The 23,772-nt window shown below is 40.9% G+C and overlaps 1 protein-coding gene across 3 annotated transcripts in view; it reads left to right on the top strand.

Annotated features, from left to right (window-relative positions):
* Positions 1 to 23,772, top strand: part of scyl2 (SCY1 like pseudokinase 2) — a 58,449-nt gene that overhangs the window by 29,054 nt on the left and 5,623 nt on the right. For 2 of the 3 annotated variants that reach the window (XM_043708759.1, XM_043708761.1), the window contains 12 exons: positions 684 to 905; positions 1,912 to 2,028; positions 3,470 to 3,595; positions 5,778 to 5,954; positions 6,423 to 6,434; positions 6,621 to 6,743; positions 8,437 to 8,550; positions 12,167 to 12,299; positions 14,099 to 14,217; positions 15,988 to 16,088; positions 18,507 to 18,570; positions 21,803 to 21,898. In XM_043708759.1, coding sequence (XP_043564694.1) covers positions 684 to 905; positions 1,912 to 2,028; positions 3,470 to 3,595; positions 5,778 to 5,954; positions 6,423 to 6,434; positions 6,621 to 6,743; positions 8,437 to 8,550; positions 12,167 to 12,299; positions 14,099 to 14,217; positions 15,988 to 16,088; positions 18,507 to 18,570; positions 21,803 to 21,898 — 1,404 coding nt within the window. The remainder of the gene's footprint in view (positions 1 to 683; positions 906 to 1,911; positions 2,029 to 3,469; positions 3,596 to 5,777; positions 5,955 to 6,422; positions 6,435 to 6,620; positions 6,744 to 8,436; positions 8,551 to 12,166; positions 12,300 to 14,098; positions 14,218 to 15,987; positions 16,089 to 18,506; positions 18,571 to 21,802; positions 21,899 to 23,772) is intronic. The other variant, XM_043708760.1, reaches the window with a different exon arrangement.

Genomic DNA, 23,772 nt, shown 5'->3' with positions numbered 1-23,772 from the left:
CTTAGTTGAAGAGAGTGTTTTGGGAGGTTGACTTGGAGGAAGAAAGTGAAGTAAAGATGTTCAGGAAGGAAGTTCCAGAGTTTAGGGGTCAGGCAACAGAAGGGTACAACTGCCAATGGGAGGCAAAGAAAATCAGGGGTACACCAGAATAAGGGGAAAAAACTCTCAATGGCTTGTGGGGCTGGCACAGATTACAGAGATAGGAAGGACTGAGCTCAGAGATTTGCACCTAAGGGTGATATTCATGTTGAGACATTGCTAGATTTAAAGAAACAATGGGTTTTAAGATTAGATTAGATTAGATTAGATTACTTACAGCGTGGAAACAGGCCCTTCGGCCCAACAAGTCCACACCAACCCGCCGAAGCACAACCCACCCATATCCCTACATTTATCCCTTCACCTAACACTACGGGCAATTTAGCATGGCCAATTCACCTAACCTGCACATTTTTGGATTGTGGGAGGAAACCGGAGCACCCGGAGGAAACCCACGCAGACACGGGGAGAATGTGCAAACTCCACACAGAGAGTCGCCTGAGGCGGGAATTGAACCCGGGTCTCTGGCTCTGTGAGGCAGCAGTGCGAACCACTGTACCACCGTGCCGCCCACTTTGTTTTGAAGAAAATGTTTTACTTGTATTTAATTGAATCCTTCAATATTTTGCTTGTGCTTTTTACAGCTTACATTTAGTTGCAAGGAATGGGACCCAAATCTTCCTCCTTTGTGCCTCCCTAACCCTGAATATGTTGCTCCAGAATATATCTTATCAGTGAGTTGTGATCTGGCCAGTGATATGTATTCATTAGGAGCTGTCATGTTTGCTGTGTTTAATAATGGCAAACCTATCTTCGAGGTCAACAAGCAGGATATTTTCAAGAGTTTCAGCAGACAACTAGATCAGGTAATTCCTGCAAACTTCCCATTTCCTTCACCGTTCCCCCAGTGAACCACAAACCATCCTTCTCGGGAAGCTCCCATTCTCACTCTAACCACAAACACCCCTCTAGTTTCACATCATCACCCTCTCTTGCTTCCTTAGCTAATATTTGTAATTGGGTTCCTCATTTCAATTAGTGTCTTCCACCCATGACTCTGGTCAAAATAGCAGTCATCAAAAAAATTCCAGCATTCTTGAAAATACGTATCATCTCCAACCTCCCCTTTCTCCTTGAAATCCATGTGTATGTTTTTCACAACCCCAAAGCTTTGACTCTCTTGCCTGCCATAGGACTGAACTGTCCCTAATCATTGACAAATGGCATTCTTTGCGAGTGTGACATTAATGCTTTGTCCTTCCTTATACTTTTCCATCTATCCGACACCAAATCATGCTTCTACACCACAAGTTCATTGGAATTGTCCTTGTATTGTGCCCAATCAATGTTCAAATGTCTTTAACAATGGGTGCTCCTCCTGCTGCCACTCTTTCCTGTACAGCACCAGAAAGATATGTCCTTGACCCATCCTCCTCCAAAACAGCAAGAAGTAGCCACTCTGCACTTTAAACCTATTCAGCTATTCAATGAAATCACAACTGATATGCACTAAATCCATTTGCTCACCATTGTTCCATATTCCTTTACAATCTATCGATCTGTGTCTCAAATTACATTTGATCTCCATCTCCTCCTTTCTCAGTCATTTGTTAAAGGGAGTTCCAGATTTCTACTTCCCAGCTGGTCCAGCTTTAATTTGGAGATCAAAGAATGCTCCATTAACCCATCCACATTTGTCCTTTGAAATTTGTCATTAAACTTTTGAACCATAATTCTCCTTTCGCCTTGTGCCCATTTTCTCACCTCTTTGTGAGACCCAATGGGATGTTTCTTTCTATTAATGGTATTGTGCAAATACGTTTGTTGCTTGATTTGAGATTTAATTTATTGACGTCTTTTCTACTTTTGCAGCTCACCCGTTTAGGCCCCAGTACACTGCAAAAAATTCCTGAAGACGTTCGGGAGCATATGAAATTGTTGCTGAATGTAACTCCCACTGTCAGACCAGATGCTGACCAGCTCAGCAAGGTAAACTAAAAAGACAGTCCCTGATTTTAAATTGTCATTCTTTTACTTGTTACCAATCACTTGCCTATTTCTTCCCAGTGTAGAGGTTAGAGTATTCTTAGCTTTCAAAGCGTAGTGATTGAGAATCACTGTAGATAGATAGCACACTCACACAAACAGCAGTAGGATGATTGAGCAGGTATTTGGTTTGATGATGTTTAGTTGAAGTATGAATATTGATCCGAGCGCTTGGAAGAACACTCATTTTGTTCTTTGAAGTACAGCCATGCATTCTATTAGGTGCATGTCACACCAGTATTCAAAATACATGAGTGAATTTGTGCACTGAAAATACTCACAGGTTTGGGGAAAATTTATGCACATGGAGATCCAATTGGAGAAGAGTCACCCATGTAAGTTAAATCAAAGGAAACGGTAAGCAGGATGTCTGTGTGGGGGAGAGACTCTGGCAAAGTTGCAAGAGTGCTTCAGGGTGACAGGTGTGAGGGGCAAGGTGGTGGGGCTGAGATGGGAGTACATCCAAGGGGGCTGAAGGGAAATGGGGGTACAGTAATGAGAATGTGGGGAGATGGTGGGGTGAATAAGTAGGTGAGAGAAGATTGGAAGGTGACAAGGTGGTGAGGGGGAGCCACAAGTGGTTGCAAGGCAAGAGTGGGGAGGAGACAAGATGCTGGGGGTATATAGAGTGCTGCAAAGCTAGTGGGGAAGGCAGAGGAATCTGTCAGGTGGGTTTGAGGAAATGGCTATGAACTGTGGGGGTGTGTGGAAGAGAGTGAACGGCTTTGGGATATGAGAGACAGGAGGAAGCTTAGTAGTAGGCAGAGAATGAGGCTGCATGGGAGCCAGAGAGGTCGTCTGCAAAGAAGAGAGGACAGTTACAATAAGGGATATAATAGGGAGAAAGTGACTAGTTCAAATCTTGCAGCTTTATGAATTTGTGATGGTAATACATTAGCTGCAACCTGCCCAAATTTGGAAGATGTGTTTAGAATGATGGGTTTTTTTTTGAGGTAAAAGTGTGTTGGTTCCTTTGGGGGAAAAAAAAGTTGCTCATTTATGGCGGTTGTGTTATATTAATGTAAATACTCCATCGAGGGAATCAGTGCTTTCCTCATGTGCTGTGGGCTTTACGTTTAATGATTAATTGATAATTATTAACAAAGTTGATGAATACTTATAATTCTACTTCTGAGTGTTCAAATGCATAGTACATCGACACAGAGAATGAAGATAATGTTACTATTTGACTGTGTCATCTAATAATAAAGGAGTTAATGAGAATGATAAAGGAACCCTTGGAAAAATAATTTTGTACCCCACGACATGGCACACATCCTATCACTGATCCTTGAACAGTGCAGTGTGACCTTGGTACTGAACCCTCAGTCTTGGAAAGTTGTACATAATTCCTTCTCTGATTAATTATCTTTCTTTTTTCCAGATCCCATTTTTTGATGATGTCGGTGCCATGACACTGCAGTATTTTGATTCACTCTTTCAACGAGACAACCTTCAAAAATCGCAGTTTTACAAAGGTCTGCCAAAAATCTTGGCACAACTTCCAAAGGTATGTTTGGCACACACTTAATATGGTTGTCATTGAAATGCACAGTCAAAACAGGAGGCTGAGAATCATGGGGGTGTGACTGCATATTGTAACATACTCCACTATTTATATCTGATGTTCATTCGCAAATAGAAATGTTTTAAAACCAAAAGACATTTGGAACTTCAATAAAATTAGAACATGCAGATTTCTGAGGGGGGGGTGCAAGGTTGAATTGAAAGGCTGTTTATCAGGCATGTTGATGACAGCTTGACAACGTTAGATATTTAAATATTAACAGGACAGATTGATCATGCTAAAAAAGAAAACAACAGGATCCTGGGCTTTGTAAATAGAGGCATAGGGTACAAAAACAAATAAGTAAACCTTTGGAAAACAGCTGGACTGTTGTGTCACTCTAGGCATGTAAAGACCTCAGTCAAGGTGCACAAGAGATATACAAGAATTATACCAGAGATGAACGACATAAGATGAAGAGAGGCTAGAGAAACTGGGATTATAAAACCCTAAGGCAATAAAATGTAGGAGTTGAAGTAGGCCATTTAGTCCAGCAAACCTTGTTTGCTGATTATCCCTTAATGTATCATCTGTTCTCTGGATCCATTTGGTCTCAAGCATCCCATACCAGATTCTGCTGGATGATAGCAGTGATATGCAATGCTAAAAAGCTGGGACACCATTCATGCTAGATTAAGGAAAATACATTATTAGTGATGTGTTATCTTATGATTTTGGTAAGTGATCCTTAGAACTTGAATATTTAAAGCCAGTGCCCACAGAGACAGTGGTTGGACTTTTGTTTCCTGTTTTCGATCCCACCATTTGTGTGAATTGCAGTTTGGGAACCTGGAAATGCTGGCATTGGGGCTGCCTCCAGGAATTCCTTCCCATTAAGGACAGCAGCTAGATTGGAGGGCCAATAGAAGACATCTAAACATTAATCGACCAGCAGTCCCAGTGCTATGGTTGGGCTCTATAATGTAGGTTGCAGAATGGCAGGCTACCCTAACTCATGGGTGGAGGCATCTGCGAAAGTTTTTGAAGGACCTTGATGTTAATCCTATTCTCTTCCTCTGAGTCAGTCATTTCTTTCACAACAGGACCCAGCTTTTATTGGTTTCTGAGACTGACCCGGAGCCCAGGTTTACTAACACCTTGGGTCGTGTCAGGGCTGTGCACTTGTTACCTATCCTTCTCATTTTTGTTTTTAATTCACCCATGGAACTTGGCTTCACTGACTGGGCCAGCATTTATTGCCCATCCCAAGCTGCCCTTGAGAAGAGTGGGGTGAGCTGCCTTCTTAAACCACTGTAGGCCTTGTGCTATCAGTAGACCCACAGTACCCTTAGGGAGGCAATGCCAGGATTTTGACTGAGCATCACTGAAGGAACAATGATATATTTCCAAGTCAGTATGGTGAGTGGCTTGGTGGGGAACTTCTGAATGGTGGTCTTCCTGTGTATCTGCCAACCTTGTGCTTCTAGATGGAAAGTGCTGTCTAAGTATCCTTGGCTAATTTCAGATCTCTGTCAGCCATGGGTGAATAATTGCCATTTGTCTTGTACCCTCAAAGTAGCTTAAAGGTATGGTGGGCGGCACGGTGGCACAGTGGTTAGCACTGCTGCCTCACAGCGCCAAAGACCCGGGTTCAATTCCCGCCTCAGGCGGCTGACTGTGTGGAGTTTGCACGTTCTCCCCGTGTCTGCGTGGGTTTCCTCCGGGTGCTCCGGTTTCCTCCCACAGTCCAAAGATGTGCAGGTCAGGTGAATTGGCCATGCTAAATTGCCCATAGTGTTAGGTAAGGGGTAAATGTAAGGGTCTGGGTGGGTTACGCTTTGGCGGGTCGGTGTGGACTTGTTGGGCCGAAGGGCCTGTTTCCACACTGTAATGTAATGTAATCTGTAATGTAATGTAATGTAAAACCATTGTCAAAGATCAACACACACAACAATTATGGGAAATTGTCAGCATTCCCAACTCTGGTTCCACTCCCTCATCTCTACAAAAGTTCAACTGCCTGTTCGCGACAGTTAATTTGGTTCTTTGTATAATTTACAGATAAGACTAACCAGAATTTGTGTTAGGGACATATTTATCAATCTGTCCCATTGATTCAGTGAGTTTCTTTGCATTCGAATGCAGTGTCAAATATATTAATCATCTTCCTACTCCTTGATTCCAGCGAGTTGTAATACAACGCATTTTGCCAAGCTTGACTTCGGAATTTGTGAATCCGGATATGGTTCCCTTTGTCCTACCCAACGTCCTTCTCATTGTTGAAGAGTGTACCAAAGAGGAGTACATCAAACTGATTCTCCCTGACCTCGTTCCTGTTTTCCGGCTCCAGGAACCCATTCAGGTATCAGAAGTCACGACCGGGAAACCACAAACCCTTCAGCAACAGGAGTATTTTCTGTCATGTACTTGAGCAGTTCAACAACATCTGCAAGCTGAATAATCGAGTAATTGTAACCAGTTGTCCCCACAGTCATTCTGACTCAGTGATCAATGGGTGTGCTTAGAGGGGCTTCATTTGGTTTTGCGCATGATACCTGTTCAGTTTATGCTGTTGACTGATCTTGGATTAAGTTGGCTTCACATTCATCCCTCTGAGACCTAATTGCCCTGTGATTTTGCAACTGCATGTTGATTGTGATATTGCTTTTTATGAAGACTTTGCTATATTTTGGTCTGTGTGGAATTTCAGCTGTTAAGAATTGGTTTTCTATAGTATGTGTTATGCTTGTTGAAAAACTTTTGTGATGCTCTTTCCTATGTGTTGCAAGTTCCAAGTTAGTAAATTATCCTTTTGCTTTTCATGCTTCAGGCTAGCAACATGGTGAGTTTGATGTACATCATGAAGTAAATAATTTTTTAAAAAGCGGGGGCACTGTTGGCTGTTGCATTTTAAACAGGATTTCTGCTTTTCTTTATTTTCTTGCACTTTGCTACGTTTGTTGAAGCAGAAAGCGAATCACTTGACATTGCTTTTTTTTTTCTTAACATATTTTCATGATTGGTATAGGTTTTGCTGATCTTCTTGCAAAAGATGGATTTGCTATTGACTAAAACTCCACCAGAAGATATCAAGAACACAGTTTTACCCATGATATACAGGGCCTTAGAAGCACCATCAATTCAGATTCAGGTATGGCTTTTTGAAGGACATGGAGTGATCTGGGGCATCCTGGCACCAAGTTGTATGCTGCAGCAATTGCCACATAATGTGCATAAATAATATCTTTTTTAAAAAAAAATCTTGAATTGTAAATCCCTTTAATCATGCCAGTGCTAGCATTTAAAGCTAATTACACCAGTTCCTCTGTTGGAGCCTTCTGAAGCTGCTTTTTCAAATATATCTTGGATTTTCTTGTCAAGGTTGGTGTCAAACATGCTTCCATGATCCTTTTCAGCTCTGAATTTCTAATAAACTGAACTCAAAGTACTATTTTAACCTACACTTATAATTTGCAGTAAGTCCACAAGGTATGCAGGCTGACAGTCTGTCGATTACTTGTCTAAAGGAGTAGAATGTTTAAAAAACACAAGGATCTAATGTGTATTAGGCTACAGCTCAGCAAATATGTAAAAGCACTGGATAAATACAACATCGGTGTAATTTGCCAGGAATGAGAGCTTACAGTTTTGATGAAAAACTTGAAGTTTTGAGGCATTTTTTAAATGGACCTCACTGATTTAAATCATAGAGATCTTCAAGATTGTGTGAACCTATGACATCACTTTCTCATGGTAGATTAAAAAAAAGACCCACTTGTTCTTTCATTCTGTGCTACTCAGTTTCTGATACATGAACATTAATATCTCCATGGCTCTGACCTGCCATTCCACAAGAAGCTGTGGTATTTCCTGGGAGAGGCCAGATAAAGTACTCAATCCAAAATTTGGGAGCTTCCTCTTCATTTCCCTTAAGTAATCCAGAAAGTCACTCTGGTCCTTGTTAACAATATGCAGTGCCTTCCTTTTGTATGAGGTGGTTGCTTTGCAGTCCAATAACAGTTTGGCTTGACGGCAATGAATGAGCTGATTTTCATTCCACAATCTGGCAACCTGTTCTCCAGGTTCGTTATTCATGGGCCTCTGTGAGGAACTCTTGTGGCATACTTTGGGAAAATTCATTTTCAGTGGCCAATGATATTTAAAAAGATGCGAGAAATTTGGAATGAAGAGTCAAGGGAGGTTAGGAAAATAAGTGGCTTTACTTCAGCGGTGGCTTGAATATAGAATTTTCTCTGTTGCAAAAGCTGATTCCACAAGTTTTGGCAATGTTCTGCTGTACCTCGGTACTATAAACAACAGTAAAAATGACCTTTTTAATAACACTTTGCATTCTATCAGAATATTCTAAAATGCTTCCGAACCAGTAAAGTGCTTTTGAAATATTGTCACTTCTGTAATGTATGGAAATTTAGCAGTCAACTTTGACCTACCATGTGATGATCATCCAGTAATTTGTTTTCAGTATTGTTAATTGAGGGATATATATTGACCAGGAAATCCTAGGTAGTCCCTCCATCCTCTGTGAGTAGCAACTCTGGAACTTTTGAAATGCATCCGAGAAGGCAAATGTGGGTACTGTTTCATATCTCTCACAGGCAGGGGTGTAGTAGAAGGATACACAACACTTGAATGCCCAGGTTCTGCTTCGTAAGAGTCTGAGGCTTAGACATACTTAAGAATTCAGGATTGCTTCATTTAATTAACTGTATTTGGGCTCATGAGGATAAACTGTTTTTATACTTAACTCTAATCAACCATTAAAAAAAATAGTGATTGCTGTGATGATTGTGAATATGTGCTCAGTTATTTTCTTTGTCTTTTAGGAACTTTGTCTCAACATAATTCCCACGTTTGCGAACTTGATAGATTATCCATCCATGAAGAATGCTTTAATACCACGTATTAAGAGTGCTAGTTTACAGACCTCTTCCCTTGCGGTAAGTGCACCTGTATTCCTGCAATCATTATCATTCAGATAAAACAACTTGATAAACCTAGCCCGTTACTCCTATTAATTTGAAAAAAAACTCTGTATTTGTTATTACTCTGACAGAAGGTCTACACTGAGGTAATGAGGTCCCATTATTCCACCCAAATGTCCTTGTCCCACATGTGAGTGTGATGATCCAAAAATGTGAATGTCCAGTTGAATCACCAAAGTGGTTAAGTTGCTTTACTTTTACTGTTACCTCAGGCAAACCAATATACTCCCACCAGATTTTATCAATAAATACAAAAGCATATTTATTATGAGCTAACATAATCTTTAACCAGTGGCACAACAATTTATTCACTAAAACTGTCAAATTTAAACTATATTCCTTTCGACCTAAAGTCACACACGTTCACAGACAGATAAGACAAGATGAGAGATGTAGCTCTGCAGAAAAATATAGATGGGAATAACAATGGGCAAAAAGAAAGTCTTGTGTATTAAAAATCCAGACCACAAGGATGCAGTGAGCTGACTTGCTCACAGTTCTGTTGATCTGTGCCAGTGAGATCACATTGCTGTCACAGGGCAATGAACAATCTTTGGTTCAAGTTACTTAGACTCAGATCTTTGATTGAGTTCACAGTTCAGTTCTCAGAGTATTTGATGAGTGTGTTTTATTTAGAATGGGGGCAAGAGAGCGTGATTTTTTTGCAAATTCCTCCATAACTGTAAGTATATTTTCTGTTCTGAGAGAGAGAGAGCTGCAGGGTTAATGGGAGTCTCTTTTCAACTGCACCACCAATCTGTGGTAAAACAGAAATGATTAGTTCAAAGATTAATTCCATTGTTTGTCAAGCAAAAGTGACAAATCCATCCAAATTTTGAGAGATGTCAGCATTCATGGCTAGACCAGCATTTATTGCCTATTGCTCATTGCTCAGAGAGCAGTTAAGAGTCAACCTAATTGATGTTGGTCTGGGTTCACATGTGTGCCAGAACAGGTAAAGACAGCAACAAAAATACAAATTGATGATGAAATTCAGCAGTTTTGGCAGAAGTTCTGATGAAGATTCACCGAACTTGAAATATTAACTTTGCTTTCTCCCCGCAGGTGCTGCCAGACCTGCTGAGTTTCGCCAGCAATTTATGTTTTAGTTTCAGATCTCAAGCACCTGCAGTTCTTGGAGAAAGTGAGGACTACAGATGCTGGAGATCAGAGCTGAAAAATGTATTGCTGGAAAAGCGCAGCAGGTCATGCAGCATCTAAGGAGCAGAAGAATCAACGTTTCGGGCATAAGCCCTTCTTCAGGATTCCTGCTCTCCTGCTCCTTGGATGCTGCCTGACCTGCTAAGCTTTTCCAGCAACACATTTTTCACCTGCAGTTCTTGTCTTATTTTAGGTAAAGACAGCAGACTTTCTTCGCTAAAGGATATTTGTGAAGCTGATGGGTTTTTATGATAATTGATCATGGTCACCATCAGACTAGCTTTTTTAAAATTCCAGTTTTAGTTGAATGAATTCAGTTTCCACCATGGTGCGAATGAAACCTGTGTCATCAGAACATTAGCCCGGCTCTCTGGATTCTTCGTCCAGTGACATTACCACTATGGCACCACCTCCCCCCTCAAACAGCCCTGCTTTTCCAAAGGTCTCAGGACCATTTGTAACAATAAGTGAGTAGAACACTGTTCCTCTTCAGACCTTAGAGTCACATAGTAAACTCTCTGCACCCAGACATTATCTAAAAGTTTCATTTTTCTGGTTTTTGTTCCCAAAAAAATGTGGTTGCTACACATTTACACAGCATGTGTCATAATTTTAGGGTATCCCAAAATGCTTTGCACCCTAATAAATATTTTTGGAATGTAATCACTGATGTATTGTAGGAAATGCAATAACCAAGTGCTGCATCATAAGCTTAAGCGTCAACCTGGTGGTGGTGATCAGCTTTTTGATGAAAGGTGATTTTGGTTGAGTAACAAACATTGATCAGGGTAAGGAAATCCCTTGCTCTTCAAAAATAGTGCCAGGATATCTTTAACATCCACGTAAGCTACCAGACAGGCTTTGGTTTAACATTTCATCCAGCACTACCGATGGTGCAGTATTTCCTTGGTTTTTCACTTCATTCTTGGCCTTGATATTTTTTGTTATGGAGTGAGACGTGAAACCGAGACCTCTACCCTCAAATTAATCAAAATTATTTTCTGGCCCAGTAGCTGTTTGTAGCTATTGTAATTTGTTACAATCTTGTTTGACGATAATTCAGTTGGGGTTCATCAACATTTAGAAACCTTGATGATTCCATTATAAATACAACATGCTGTAGTTTAGGTAATTTTGCTGATTCTTAGATTATGATGAAAAACATGATTCAGCATTTTTCAGAAGCTTGCAATCTACAGTCTGCTTTGTTTAACAAGTGCTGCTGTGAAATTGCCTGATTAAAGGCTACCAGACAGAAACACTATTTCAGGCTAATCGTCAATTTCTTAGTATACCTTTACTCCTTTCTTTGTGGGAGCAAGTGATAGTTCGTTGGTCGCCCCATGTGGCCACAGTCTGGCAACGACCATTGACAGACTATTCAACTGCAAGGGCACCTCTGCTCTGCCAAATTATGGTCTTGGTTGGTGTGTGTGATATAGGAGAATGTGAGGACTGCAGATGCTGAAGATCACAGTCAAGAAAGTGATGCTAGAAAAGCACAGCAGGTCAGGCAGCATCCGAGGAGCAGGAGAATCACCGTTTCGGGCATAAGTCCAAAATGTCAACTCCCCTGCTGTTCGGATGCTGCCTGACCTGCTGTGCTTTTCCAGCACCACACTCTTGACACTGGTGTGTTATATGGGTGAACGTGCACAATATTAGCACAGGAATCAGAGCCTTGGCTGTCTACATCTCTTAAATATCTCTGGCACAATTTTCTGTGCTGTAGACCTCTCTAACTCTACTTTATCTTAAAATGCCCCCACCCTCCCATGAATTAAACTGGTGCTAATTGCAAATGTCAACCAGCCACTATCAATGCTCTCGACTGTGATCTTCAGCATCTGTAGTCCTCACATTCTACTATATCACACACACCAACCAAGACCACAATTTGGGGTGGCACGTTGGCTCAGTGGTTACCACTGCTGCCTCACAGCACAAGGGTCCCAGGTTCGATTCCAGCCTCGGGTGACTGTGCAAACTCCACACAGACATTCTCCATGTGTCTAGGTGGGTTTCCTCCGGGTGCTCTGATTTCCTCCCACAGTCCAAAGCTGTGCATTTCAGGTGAATTGGCCATGCTAAGTTGTCCATAGTGTTAGGTGCATTAGTCAGAGGGAAATAGGTCTGGATGGGTTACTGTTCGGAGGGTCGGTGTGGGGTTGTTGGGCCGAAGGGCCTGTTTCCACACTGTAGGGAATCTAATTTAATCAAACTAAGTACAGATCACTTGAGCTTGAAGCTGGGACCTATTTGGATTCATCAACTCAGCTGCTCACTGCAGGGTAAGCTTGGATGAATTTGGTGAAGTTTTTTAATGAGGCAGCAGTAATAGTTGAACTTTTTCTACTAGACATTCATCTGTGAGCTACCTGGTCTTTCTTTCTGTTTCCAATCACTGCAGGTGCGTGTAAATTCACTGGTTTGTCTCGGCAAGCTCCTGGAGTACTTGGACAAGTGGTTTGTTCTGGATGAGATCTTTCCTTTCTTGCAGCAGATTCCATCCCGGGAGCCTGCAGTTCTCATGGGAATTTTAGGTGAGACCATTTGGAACAATTTACAATATAGCATTTCTAAAAGTTGAATTCGTTATTTCAAATGACTTGAGTAACAACCAAATAATTTTTGTTTGTTTTTTGCCTTTAACATAATCTAACCCCCCCCCCCACCCCCCGCCCCATCCCCCAACCCCTGCCAGCCTCCAGGGTGGTTCGCTAGAACATTATGAAACAGACTATTTTTCAATTAATGGAAACAAATACTTAAATTGCAGAAGATCTCTGCAGTTGTAGGAGATGCACCTTTGGATATCCTTGAATTGTTCATCTCTGGGAACCGAGTTTTGAATCAAATCCAGGATGATGGGATGATTGCTTTCTCTGCTATTTCTGCCCTTGTTTTCCAGTGTCATCAGTCAAAAGCACTTTGACATGTTTGAGAAATGTAGAATTGTATCTTTCAGTCTGTCTGCTTTATTTTTATTGCTTCCTTTCTTTCCCTGCACCCTCCCCATAGTAATTAATATTTGACTATATTCTTTTACGCTAATATTTCTGGCCTTCCTGCATCCAGGTAGGTATCTGAAATTCAAATTCTGGGAGATAGGCAACACAGAGTTGTGTGGGAGGGAGAGCTGTGAGGTAAATGCAGAGATGTTTCATTGTGACTTGGACAAGTTGAGTGGGTGGGAAAATACATGGCATGTGAAGTATATTGTAGATAAATGTGAGATTATTGACTTTGGTAGCAAAATTAGAAAGGCAGATTGTTATCTGGATGGGGGTGGCTGGGAGCGAGGGAGTGCATTGAGACTTCCGTATCCTTGTGCACCAGTTGCTAGAAGTAAGCATGCAGGTACAGCAGGCATAGTGTTGGTCTCCATAGTGAGAGGATTGAGTATCGGAGCAGGGAGGTCTTGCTGCAGTTATACAGGGCCTTGGTTGAGACCATTATCTGGAATACTGTGTGCAGTTTTGGGGTCCCCCAAAACTATGTTCTGGCTATGGTGAGAGGGCAATGAAGATGTGCCAGTCTGGTTCCTGGTATCCCAGGACTGACACATGAAGGCAGACTGGATCAGATGGGACTATATTCACTGGAATTTTGTAGTATAATTAGGATGTCATAAAAACCTAAACTATTCTAATAGGACTAGACAGGATAAATGCAGGAAAGATGTTCCCGATGACTGGGGAGTCCAGAACCAGGGGGTTACTGTCTGTGGATATGGGGTAGGCTATTTGTGACTGAGATGAGGGGAAGTGTCTTCACCCAGAGGGTGGGGAGCCTGTGGAACACTCTGACACAGAAAATGCTTGAGGCCAAGACATTGAATATTTTAAAGAAGGAGATAGATATAGTTGTTAGGACAAAAGAGATCAAAGAATCTTTGAAGAAAGTGAGAAGAGAGTATTGATTTTATGATGATTTATTTTATTCATTTGTGGGATTTGGCAATCGCTGGCTGGCCAGCACCTATTGCCCTTGAGAAGGTGGTGGTGAATTGCCTTCATGAACTGTTGTGGTGCACCCTCTGGGGGTTGACCCACAATACCATTAGGGAGGGAGTTCTAGGATTTTGATCCAGCGACATTGAAGGAACCTGATATATTTCCAACTCAGGATGGTAAGTGGCTTAGCGGGGAACTTGAAAGTTGGTTGGGTGGTGATGGTCAGCCAGGATCACGTTGTACAGTGGAACAGATTCAAAGGACCAACTGGCCTAATCCTCCTATTTTCTATGTTTTTACACTTCTTGCTGCTGGTGTTGCTTGTAAGAAAGGAAGAATATTTGACAGTAAGTTTTAACAAATGTTTATTGACTTTTGTTTTTCAGGTATCTACAAATGTACTTTCAGCCACAAGAAGCTGGGAATTACCAAAGAGCAGTTGGCTTCAAAAGTGCTACCACACCTTATACCCCTCAGCATTGACAACAATCTGAATCTGAACCAGGTCAGACCACCTCTACTGCTCTTTCTGTGCTGTTGAAAATCTTATTTTTCAGTTTGTTGCAAGCTTTCAGAACGAATGCATTATGGGTTTTTCTTGTTTGTTAGAAGAAAAGATTGACTTGTTTCAGAAGTCCTCAATGTTTAGCCTTAGCCTGCAATACTTAGTTTTAATTTTTACTGAATTGTGATACCCTTGGCATTTAAGATTTATGTAGGACAGGTTATAGATGAGAAAGCTTTTGTGATAAGTTCTATTTATTTCTGCACTGCCTATTCCAAAGAACCAGCATAAAATTTGGCACAATAAACTGGCTATGCAAATGAATCTCTTCTCCAGGATCTTTTCTCTTAAAATCATTTGAATTATATGTCTGCTGATTATAAGCCCAAAGTAACTAAACTAAAATAGCAATGAATTGAATACTTTGGTCAATTAAAAATGCCTTGGAGCATTCTGTTTAAGTTGTGCCTAATGTATCTTAGGAGTTTTAAATATTCAACAAGGACAGTAAACCAGGGCTTTCCAAAGTGAAAGTTGGAATCCCAAGTGGGGTTATGAGCTGAACTTTGGGTTGCCCATTCTGAGGCAGTACTGGCTGCTGCGGAGCTGTGAGCTAGTCAAAAGAGTTGTATTCTCCCTCTCCCTCTCCCTCTCCCTCTCCCTCTCCCTCCCTCTCTCTCTGTTTGTCTCTCGCGCGCTCTCTCTCTCTCTCTCTCTCTCTCTCTCTCTCTCACAAAGGCAAAAAGTTTAGGAGGCATTGGCAATAAACCATGTTTCCAATACCAACTGGATTTGTACACAGTTCATTATGTATGCAACAGGTGTCCAATATGCCCATCAAGATATCTGAGTCGAGAGAAGTCCTCTGAGTATCTCAATTCAGTGTCAAGTTGGGTCTTGCCTATTAATTTATGACATACTTCATTGGTATTAGTGTGCTGTCACCTTACACCATGCATTATTATTAATAAGTAGGGCAGCACGGTGGTGGCTCAGTGGTTAACACTGCTACCTCTCAGCTCCGGGGACCCGGGTTCGATTCCATCCTCTGGTAACTCTGTGTGGACTTTGCGCATTCTCCCAGTGTCTGTGTGTCTTTCCTCTGGGTGCTCCACTTTCCTCACACAGTCCAAACATGTGCAGGTTAGGTGGATTGGCCAAGTTAAATTGACCATCGTATGCTCAGGGATGTGTAAGTGAGATGGGATAGCCATGGGGAATGCAGGGTTGCAGGCTTTTGGGGTGAGTCTGTGTGGAATGCAGTTTGGTGGGTCATTGTGGACTCAATGGGCCAAATGGCCTGCTTCCACACTGGTGGGATTCCATTAAAAAAACAGCTTTCATATACAAGAAGGCAAGATAGTCCCTAATTTCTTTATGTTTGCAGAACTTTATTTTGTGGCTGTCATTTTTGCAGAGAATGTCTTTGTTACAGCTGAAGCAACATAATCATACAATCTTTCAAAAAAATTGCAGCCTTCCTGCACTTCTTGAGCAAGGACTTCAGAAAGATTCTCTTTTCAACACCAAAGGGGCTCGTCCACATGGATTTTCTTTTGCTCTCCATGTTCTTTAGGATATGTTGCTACGGGGGATCTTGCTGGACTGGACTTCAACCTGAGACAGAACCAATAGTGCTGGTGTCGACTCTCCAACCCCTGCTTCCCATGGTCAGCGCAGGATTGCTGAATTGTCTTGTATCTTTTTTCGTATTTCTCTTTGTATGATTTCCAAAAGAAAACCCATTGATTTCTCTTTTTTTTAATATAGTTTAACTCCTTTATGGGAGTGATCAAGGAAATGTTAAGTAAGTTGGAGGCTGAGCAAAAGACCAAACTGGAACAGCTACACCACATGCAAGAACAACAGAGGTAATGAGTGCTCGCACTATGCTTTTTGTTCACTGTGACTGTCTGCAATCTGCTGGTGCCACAGAGTAATAACAAGGCACAACAATTACTCATGAGCTTCTACAACTCTCAAAAGAAAGAGAGAGAGAGAGAGAAAGCTCTTGTCAGTTGTGAACAGCAAATCCAGGCAATCTTTTTGCAACCATATCTATCCAAATTAAACTGTTCTTGTGTCACCAACTGGTAATAAAGGTAACTAGAGAAATTGCAGTGTCAAATTTCAGAAATTTTTTTGACCAGTTTTTGCACAAAGTGTTTGTGGGAGAGAAAGAAAGGTTAATTTTAAAAGTTGGGTTATTAAAACAATAATATCCTGAGGGATTTTGACTGGGTGGACTTGGAAAAGATGTTTACCCTTGTGGGAGAATCTAGAATTAGGGATTTCTGTTTCAAAATAAGAGGTCATCCATTTAGGGCAGAGATGAGAATTTGTTTTCTTGCAGCGGAGCATGAGTCTTTGAAACTCTCTTCCTCAAAAGGTGGTGAAAGCAGAAACCTTTGAATATTTTGGAAACAGAGGTGGGTAGATTCTTGCTAAGCAGGGAGTGGATAGGAGCGAATGAGCCGTGATCTTATTGAATGGCAGAGCAGTCTCGAGGAGATGAGGATGGTAATTTTTATGTCCACATGTATTCTTACAAATGAAGGAAAGGGAAGATTGCTACATGTACAATGGCAATATTTTATTCCCCAGACATTAAAATAATCAGCAATGCATTAATCTTGGTTGATAGTCGATAAGACACTTGATGTGTTGTCGCGTTACTGGCCCCTTTTGACTGAACATACTGACTTAAAACAAAATGCTGTAGTAGAAATAAAGGCAAGCAAATAGGTTCAGAAAAAAAATGTAGAGTCAAGAAGACTGCACATACACAGCTGTGAAAGATTTAGCTTGTCAGAGCAAAGTTAGCTCTTAACTTTGTCAGCCAAATAAGATGGCCACACACATTCTTTGTTTATTACGCATAAAGTTAAGTGAGATCTAAGTAAATGTAGTTGTATTTATTGTTCACAATGTTCACTTGCAGTAAAATAAAACAACTTTGAATCTGATCTCTTCTGAACAAGTGTGTTCTCAGTCCATCTTGGAAGAGGTCAGAGAGGTACATTGAAGCATGTAGTAAAGATTCAACATCCAGTTCAGATCCAAACTGTGTTTATATGTTTGTATGACATGAGCATCACTGGTCAGGCTAGCATTTGCCCATTCCCAATTGCCGAGAAAGTAGTTAAAAGTCTCTGCAGTCGCATGTGGGCCAGACCAGGTAAGGATGGCAGTTTCATTCCATGAAGGACACTCGTGAACCAGGTAAGTTTTTCTGACCATCAATGGTGGTTTCATGCTTCATTTGACTATTTATTCAGGATTTTTATTGAATTGCAATTCAATCATTTGCCATGGCAGAATTTGAACTTGTATCCCCAGAACATGACCTGGGTCACTGTATGAATAGGCTAGCAAAAATACACACAAGCCATCACATTGCCTGTTCAGTACAGTAAGATATTATGTAATCCCTGAATATGTGACATTGAAACCACTTATGTCTTATAAAAACATAGGAGTTGTAAAAATTATCCTGTCCTTTTACCATTTACCACACACACACCTCCCTCACTCTCTTCTCTCAATTTTAGAGCCAATGATGGCTTGTGCAAGTCTGAAATTTCGCGTCCTCATGTTTAACTCTCTTCTACAATAAGTGAAGACAGTTTTCACTGGCATTAGTAACCAGGGATCACAGATTGAATTAGCTATAAGATTAGAGGGGCGATGAAACTATTTATTTGATATAGCAAGCTTTAATCTGGCATGCACTGCCTGAAGGGGTGAAGGCGGTATCGATGCAATTGCAAACAGGAAGTAAATGCTATACTTAGAAAGTAAACAGATACAGGTTTAATTCGGAAAGAACAAGTGAGTGGTAGAAAATCAATGGTTCTTTTATTGAGCTGGAACAGGAACAATCAGTCAAATCTTTTGATGGTTGTTCTATGATTTTCAGATTTGTTTTTATTTTTGTAAAGAAATGCTGAATTAAAAAGGAAATCGCTCAATGGTAGATTTTAACCACAAACCAAAAAGCAAGGTATTCTCATCCACTCTTTGGGATTTTAATCTTTGCTAACCAGACAACATATTGATACTGCAGAGTTTTCCACAAACAGCATCCTTATAATATTAACTGGTCTTTATTACTGTATCTGGGAGCTTGCTGTGCATAAATTTGCTCGTGTTCTTCTGTATTAAAACAGTGCTGCAATTCAAAATTATTTCCTTGCATATTTCATCCATTGGGGCATTATCAGAGACACTATGCGAATGTAAGTTCTTTCTTTATCAATACAATAATGACGTTTGTCTCTTCGTTTTAGAAGTTTGGATCTACCTGGCCAGTTCAATAAAGTTACTGAATCAAAGGAAAACCAAGATACTCAGGTAAGGTAACAGTGCTTGACTATAAACAGAAATGTCCAGCCTATCAGCCAGATAATGGTCAGCAAGCAGTATGAGTGAAGGATGACTGGGATTAATCTGAGTTACATTGGGTGCAGCAGAATTTTGGATGAACTATTGGAGGCTCTGTTCTTCCGGCATAAGTCTTTTTTTGCTGTTTCCAGTTTACTCAACTGTTTGGTACCTTATCCTACCCTTGAATTCCCCCTCCTTCCATATCCTTCACTATCTTCCACTAATTGTCTTTGTCTCCAGCTGCCTTTGGCAAAGTTTATAAGAACTTGAAGCTTTTTGAGAGCTATATTGTGAGGCTGAAGTTACCGCTGTCAGCAGCAAGTCGTGGTCTATACAGCATTCAGGCAAGTTTTGGGCCATCAAGTACAGGATCCTGGAGAAGAATCTGCAGTGGGCTGGGAAGACAGGACACTCAAAAGTGGGAGTTAACCGAGGAGGAGCAGGCAGCAGAAGGGGGCAAATATAAACCTGATTGGAAATGCCAGACAGGCTAATGATGATGACTGTTCCATTTCATATTTGAAGGCATGACCAGTGAATACGACTCGCTTTACAGTTTTAATGATGTAGTGATATGGTCAGTAGTAACTACCTGGGAAACAAATGAGTATAAGATTGTGACACAGAGAGGTAAGTGACAAGCAAGAAGGATGTGTTTTTATCATCAAAATTCCAGTTTATTATAGAATACTACACTTGTATGCCCAGTGATAATCAGAGGGTTATTTCTTAGAGATGCTTAAGATAATAATTGAGCTGATAGTTTCTCTGAATCCATACTATCTCTTCTGATGGGTGAAGTCCAGAATACCTTACTCATGCAGAGAGTCATGTCGATAAAGCGCAACATATTTATTTTGTTTGTAGAAAACTGGTACCTGCATATGAATGTATTTCACTTCTACCAAGTGTAAATAAGTAGGGTTATAACTTGGATTACTATAAATTGATTTTGGCTGAAGTTATTAACGCATTGAGGGCTGTTGAGCAAGAGCTCTGCATTTGTGATGTCACCTCTAACTTAGATGTTTTGTTTGGGTTTTGCTCAGGAAACATAATGAATATATTCAATTCTGACATGTTTTGGAATTACTTAAGAGCTTGTGGGTCTAATAGTTAGCCTGTTTATTCCATGGCAATGCCTTTGAGGATGTGGGCATCTGGGAGGTCAGACAAAATGGCTGAAGGAGCTGCACAAAATGGCTTCTGCGTTGTTAAATTGCACTGAACCAGACAGAAACAAGAAACCCTGGACTGTTGTAGATCCGATTAATTGTGGAAGTAACTGTTTAACCCTAACCACAAGGCAGGACAAAGATGATTCTAAGAACAGGTTGTTTACAAGAAATTGTGATAGGCTAAGACAAAAATGCACGATAGCCTCGCATGTTTTGATTGTTTGTTACCAAACGATCATGCTCCATGTCTGACTATGAACAACGTATATAAACCCTATGCAAACTCTGTAAGTCATTGGATTCTTTTGGTGGCTAGGAGTATTCATACTTCTGGACTGATCAGAGTCTCCTGACCCGGCCGTATCAAAGAATAAACGATTGCTTGTGTGATTGACAAAGAATCATTTACAGGTGTGTTTATTGAGAGACCGCAAGATCCCCCCCCAGTGGTTTAGATCTTCACCTTGACCAGTCAGAGTTGACTTGCCAACCAATCAGCACTCTTTTCTCCTCTCATGTGTATTGTTGTGATAATTAAAGTTTGGTGTTCTTGTGTCGATCTTGATGAGTGTAAGATTGAAGAGCTTCATTGATATTTTCATTGATGTTCACAGCCCATGTTTAGTTGAAGAACCTTGAAGATTGGAGATTCTCTTGAATTTCAATGCAGTTTCAAATTATCTCCCATTTTAAGAAATCATTTTTGTCATTTCTGAAGTATGACATTGTGTCTGAAGACCTCAATAATGGAAGCAGATTCAGCAGTTACATTAAAAAGAGAATTGGATAACTAATCAAGTGGACTATGAGAACAGAACAGGGACCTTACTCATCTAACAGCATGATGGACTGATTGGCCTCTGCTTCTGTTACTTCATTAAATGACACTATGATGAATGTTACTTTCCAGTCTATGGGACCTGCCTTTTAGATTAAATTGCATTTTTGACCTCCTTTGAAAAATTCAAGCTTGTGAACTGACCATAAACTCAAATTATCATGTACTCTCAACTTATTCTATCAGGGGAAGGCGACAGCTAAGAGACCCAGGTTCTGTTCTGGGACCTGGGTTCGAATCCTGTCATGGCAGATGGTGGAATTTGAACTCAACATAAAACGGGATTTAAGAGTCTAATAGGGAAGGAAACTGCCATCCTTACCTGGTCTGGCATACGTGGGACTCCAGACCCACAGCAATGTGGGTGACTCTTAACTTACCCCTGGGCAATTAGAGATAGGCAATAAATATTGGCCTGGCCAGTGATGCCCTCATCCCATGAATGACTAAAAAAGAAAGTCCCCAGGCTGCATCAGGTAGTCTTTATTTGATTTTAATAAAAGCAAAATCCTGCAGATGCTGGAAATCTGAAACAAACACAGAGAATGCTGGAGAAACTAGCATGTCTGGCGGCATCTAGGGAGAAAGAAACAGAGTTAATTATTTGAATCTCCAGAATTCTGTGTTTGTTTCATTTTCTTAGTTTGCAATTAACTATTTATAGTCTTCGCTACCATGCACAAAGGAAGTGAACATTTCAAATGGAGAGTGGATTGGAAGAGGAGTTTGGAATTGATGCATAGATGATAGCTTTACATATGAGAGTACTGATACACCCAATAACAAATCAGATCTAATAGTAGATGTCATAACTTCCTAAAGGAATCCAAGTGAATAGTTCAAATATATTTCCATCCTGAAGTTGGAATGCTTTACCACATGTAGCCATTGAAGCAGAGACTAAAACATCATCTAAGAGGATCAGGTGAAGCTTTGAAAATAAATATCCTAATGGGAATTTGAAAAGGGCAGGTCAATGAGATTAGATTTGGCAGTGGGGGTTGAGGGGTGAGAATCACACAGATACAATGGTGGAATTGCTGTAGGTCATAGGATTCTGAAACCTGAAAAGGCTTTATTCGAATTCTTTGACTGATAGATTCAAACTGATTCAATCTCATTTGTATTCTATATGATGGTTCTCATCAGTATTCTTATTTGTTCTGTTGTTTCACTAAAATAGATCAATAAGATCTTCACAAGCTTCGGTGTGGATGTAAATGCAGGAGCTAATAAGAAAGAGAATGGATCAGTCTCCAATTCACAGAAGCAAGTCAAAGTAAGAAGTACTTGAAACTAGATGTTCACCCTAATTAGCCCTTCATTTGACTGGGACTGGATTTTCCCAGTTGGGTAATGATCCTGACATTGGCCTCAATTCGGGGTCAGAAGCTGGAGGTAGCTGTAGCTGGATATTAATTGTGATTTTTATGGAAATGATTGATTAAGAAGCTGCCTCAGGGAGCCCAATCCAATTTAAAATCCTCGCTGGTCTCTGGGAACAAGAGAATCAATAGGGTCAGCAGCAAGATCCAAAGTGCACCCCAGCCAGGACAGCTCGCCACTGCGGTTGAAGTCAGGCGAGTGTGACAGCATCACTATCTATTTACTTTCCTGACGCCTTTTGAAAATGTTAAAATGAAGAGCTTCACAGTAGTGGAAGCCCTCTGTGTTGAGAGGAATGGAGTTCGCTGCTGTAGCCTTTTGTCATGGCAATTTCCTTTTTTTGGGTATTGAGTCTCTAGCTCCAAGACTTGGTCCCAACACCAGCTTGATATCCAGTGCTGCCAGTCGGGGTTCCACATGTGATCAGGTTAGTGCCCTTCCGACAGTAGAAGATCCCAAATCCATTGTAATGTTCCTCCTTGAAAGATGGAATTGGCTGCGTGATACTTCCACATGAACATCCACACAAATATACAAACTCGGATCAGGAGTAGGTCTCTCAAGTATGCTCAGCCATTCAATAATATCATGGCCGGTCTGATTCATTTCCACCTGGCCAAATAACTTCTAACCCCCTCCCTCACATATCAAGAATCTGTTTAGCTCTGGCTTAAAAATATTCTAAAATTCTCACCAAAGAGTCTCAAAGACCCTCTGTGGGAAGAAAATAATCCTGATGTATATTTTAAATGGGCACCTTCTTATTTTGAAACATGACCCATTTTTCTAAAATCTCCCACAAGAGGAAACATCCTTCCCACAATCACGACTTCTCAGGATCTTGTATGCTTCAATGAAGTTGCCTCTTACTTTTCTAAACTCCTTAGATCTAACAAAAACAAAGTGCTGGAGAAACTCAGCAGTTATAGCAGAATCTGTGGAATGTAAAACAGAGTTAATATTTTGAGTCCAGTGACCATTCATCAGAACCAGATACAAAGTTCTTTCGAGTGGACATCCAGCTAATGCCCTAATTGCTCCTGAGAAGCCCCTTTGGACCCTGAATTCTGGCAGAGCCATCCTGACATGGTTCTTCTATTGCCGCAAGGTTTGTAGCTCAGGTTGAGGTTTGCTTGCTGAGCTGTAGGTTTGATATCCAGATGTTTCGTTACCTGGCTAGGTAACATCATAGATGTTATCTAGATCTATGTGTTTGTTTATGGCGTTGTGGTTGGAGTGTCAGGCCTCTAGCAATTCTCTGGCATGTCTTCGCTTAGCCTGTCCCAGGACAGATGTGTTGTCCCAGTCGAAATGATGGTTTTTTTCATCCGTGTGTAGGGCTATGAGGGAGAGAGGGTCGTGTCTTTTTGTGGCTAACTGGTGTTCGTGTATCCTGGTGGCTAACCTTCTTCCTGTTTGTCCTACGTAGTGTTTGTGGCAGTCCTTGCATGGAATTTTATAGATGACGTTGGTTTTGTCCATGGGTTGTACTGGGTCTTTTAAGTTTGTTAGTTTTTGTTTGAGTGTGTTGGTGGGTTTGTGTGCTACTAGGGCTCCCGAGGGGTGTCAGTAGTCTGGCTCTCATTTCTGAAACTACTTTGATACATGGTAAGTTGGTTAGGGTTTCTGGCTGTTTTGTCTGCTTGTCGTGGTTTGTTCTTGAGGAATCTGCGCACTGTGTTTTTTTGTTTTTTTGTATATGCAAACTCTCCCTTGTAATTAGAGGGAGAATTACAAACCTGCATATACAGAAAACCGACAAACACT

The sequence above is a fragment of the Chiloscyllium plagiosum genome, chromosome 19 (genome assembly GCF_004010195.1).
Source record: "Chiloscyllium plagiosum isolate BGI_BamShark_2017 chromosome 19, ASM401019v2, whole genome shotgun sequence".
Classification (NCBI taxonomy): Eukaryota; Metazoa; Chordata; class Chondrichthyes; order Orectolobiformes; family Hemiscylliidae; genus Chiloscyllium; species Chiloscyllium plagiosum.
Note: the sequence above shows the minus strand (reverse complement) of the source record. Positions and strands in the feature narration are given on the sequence as shown.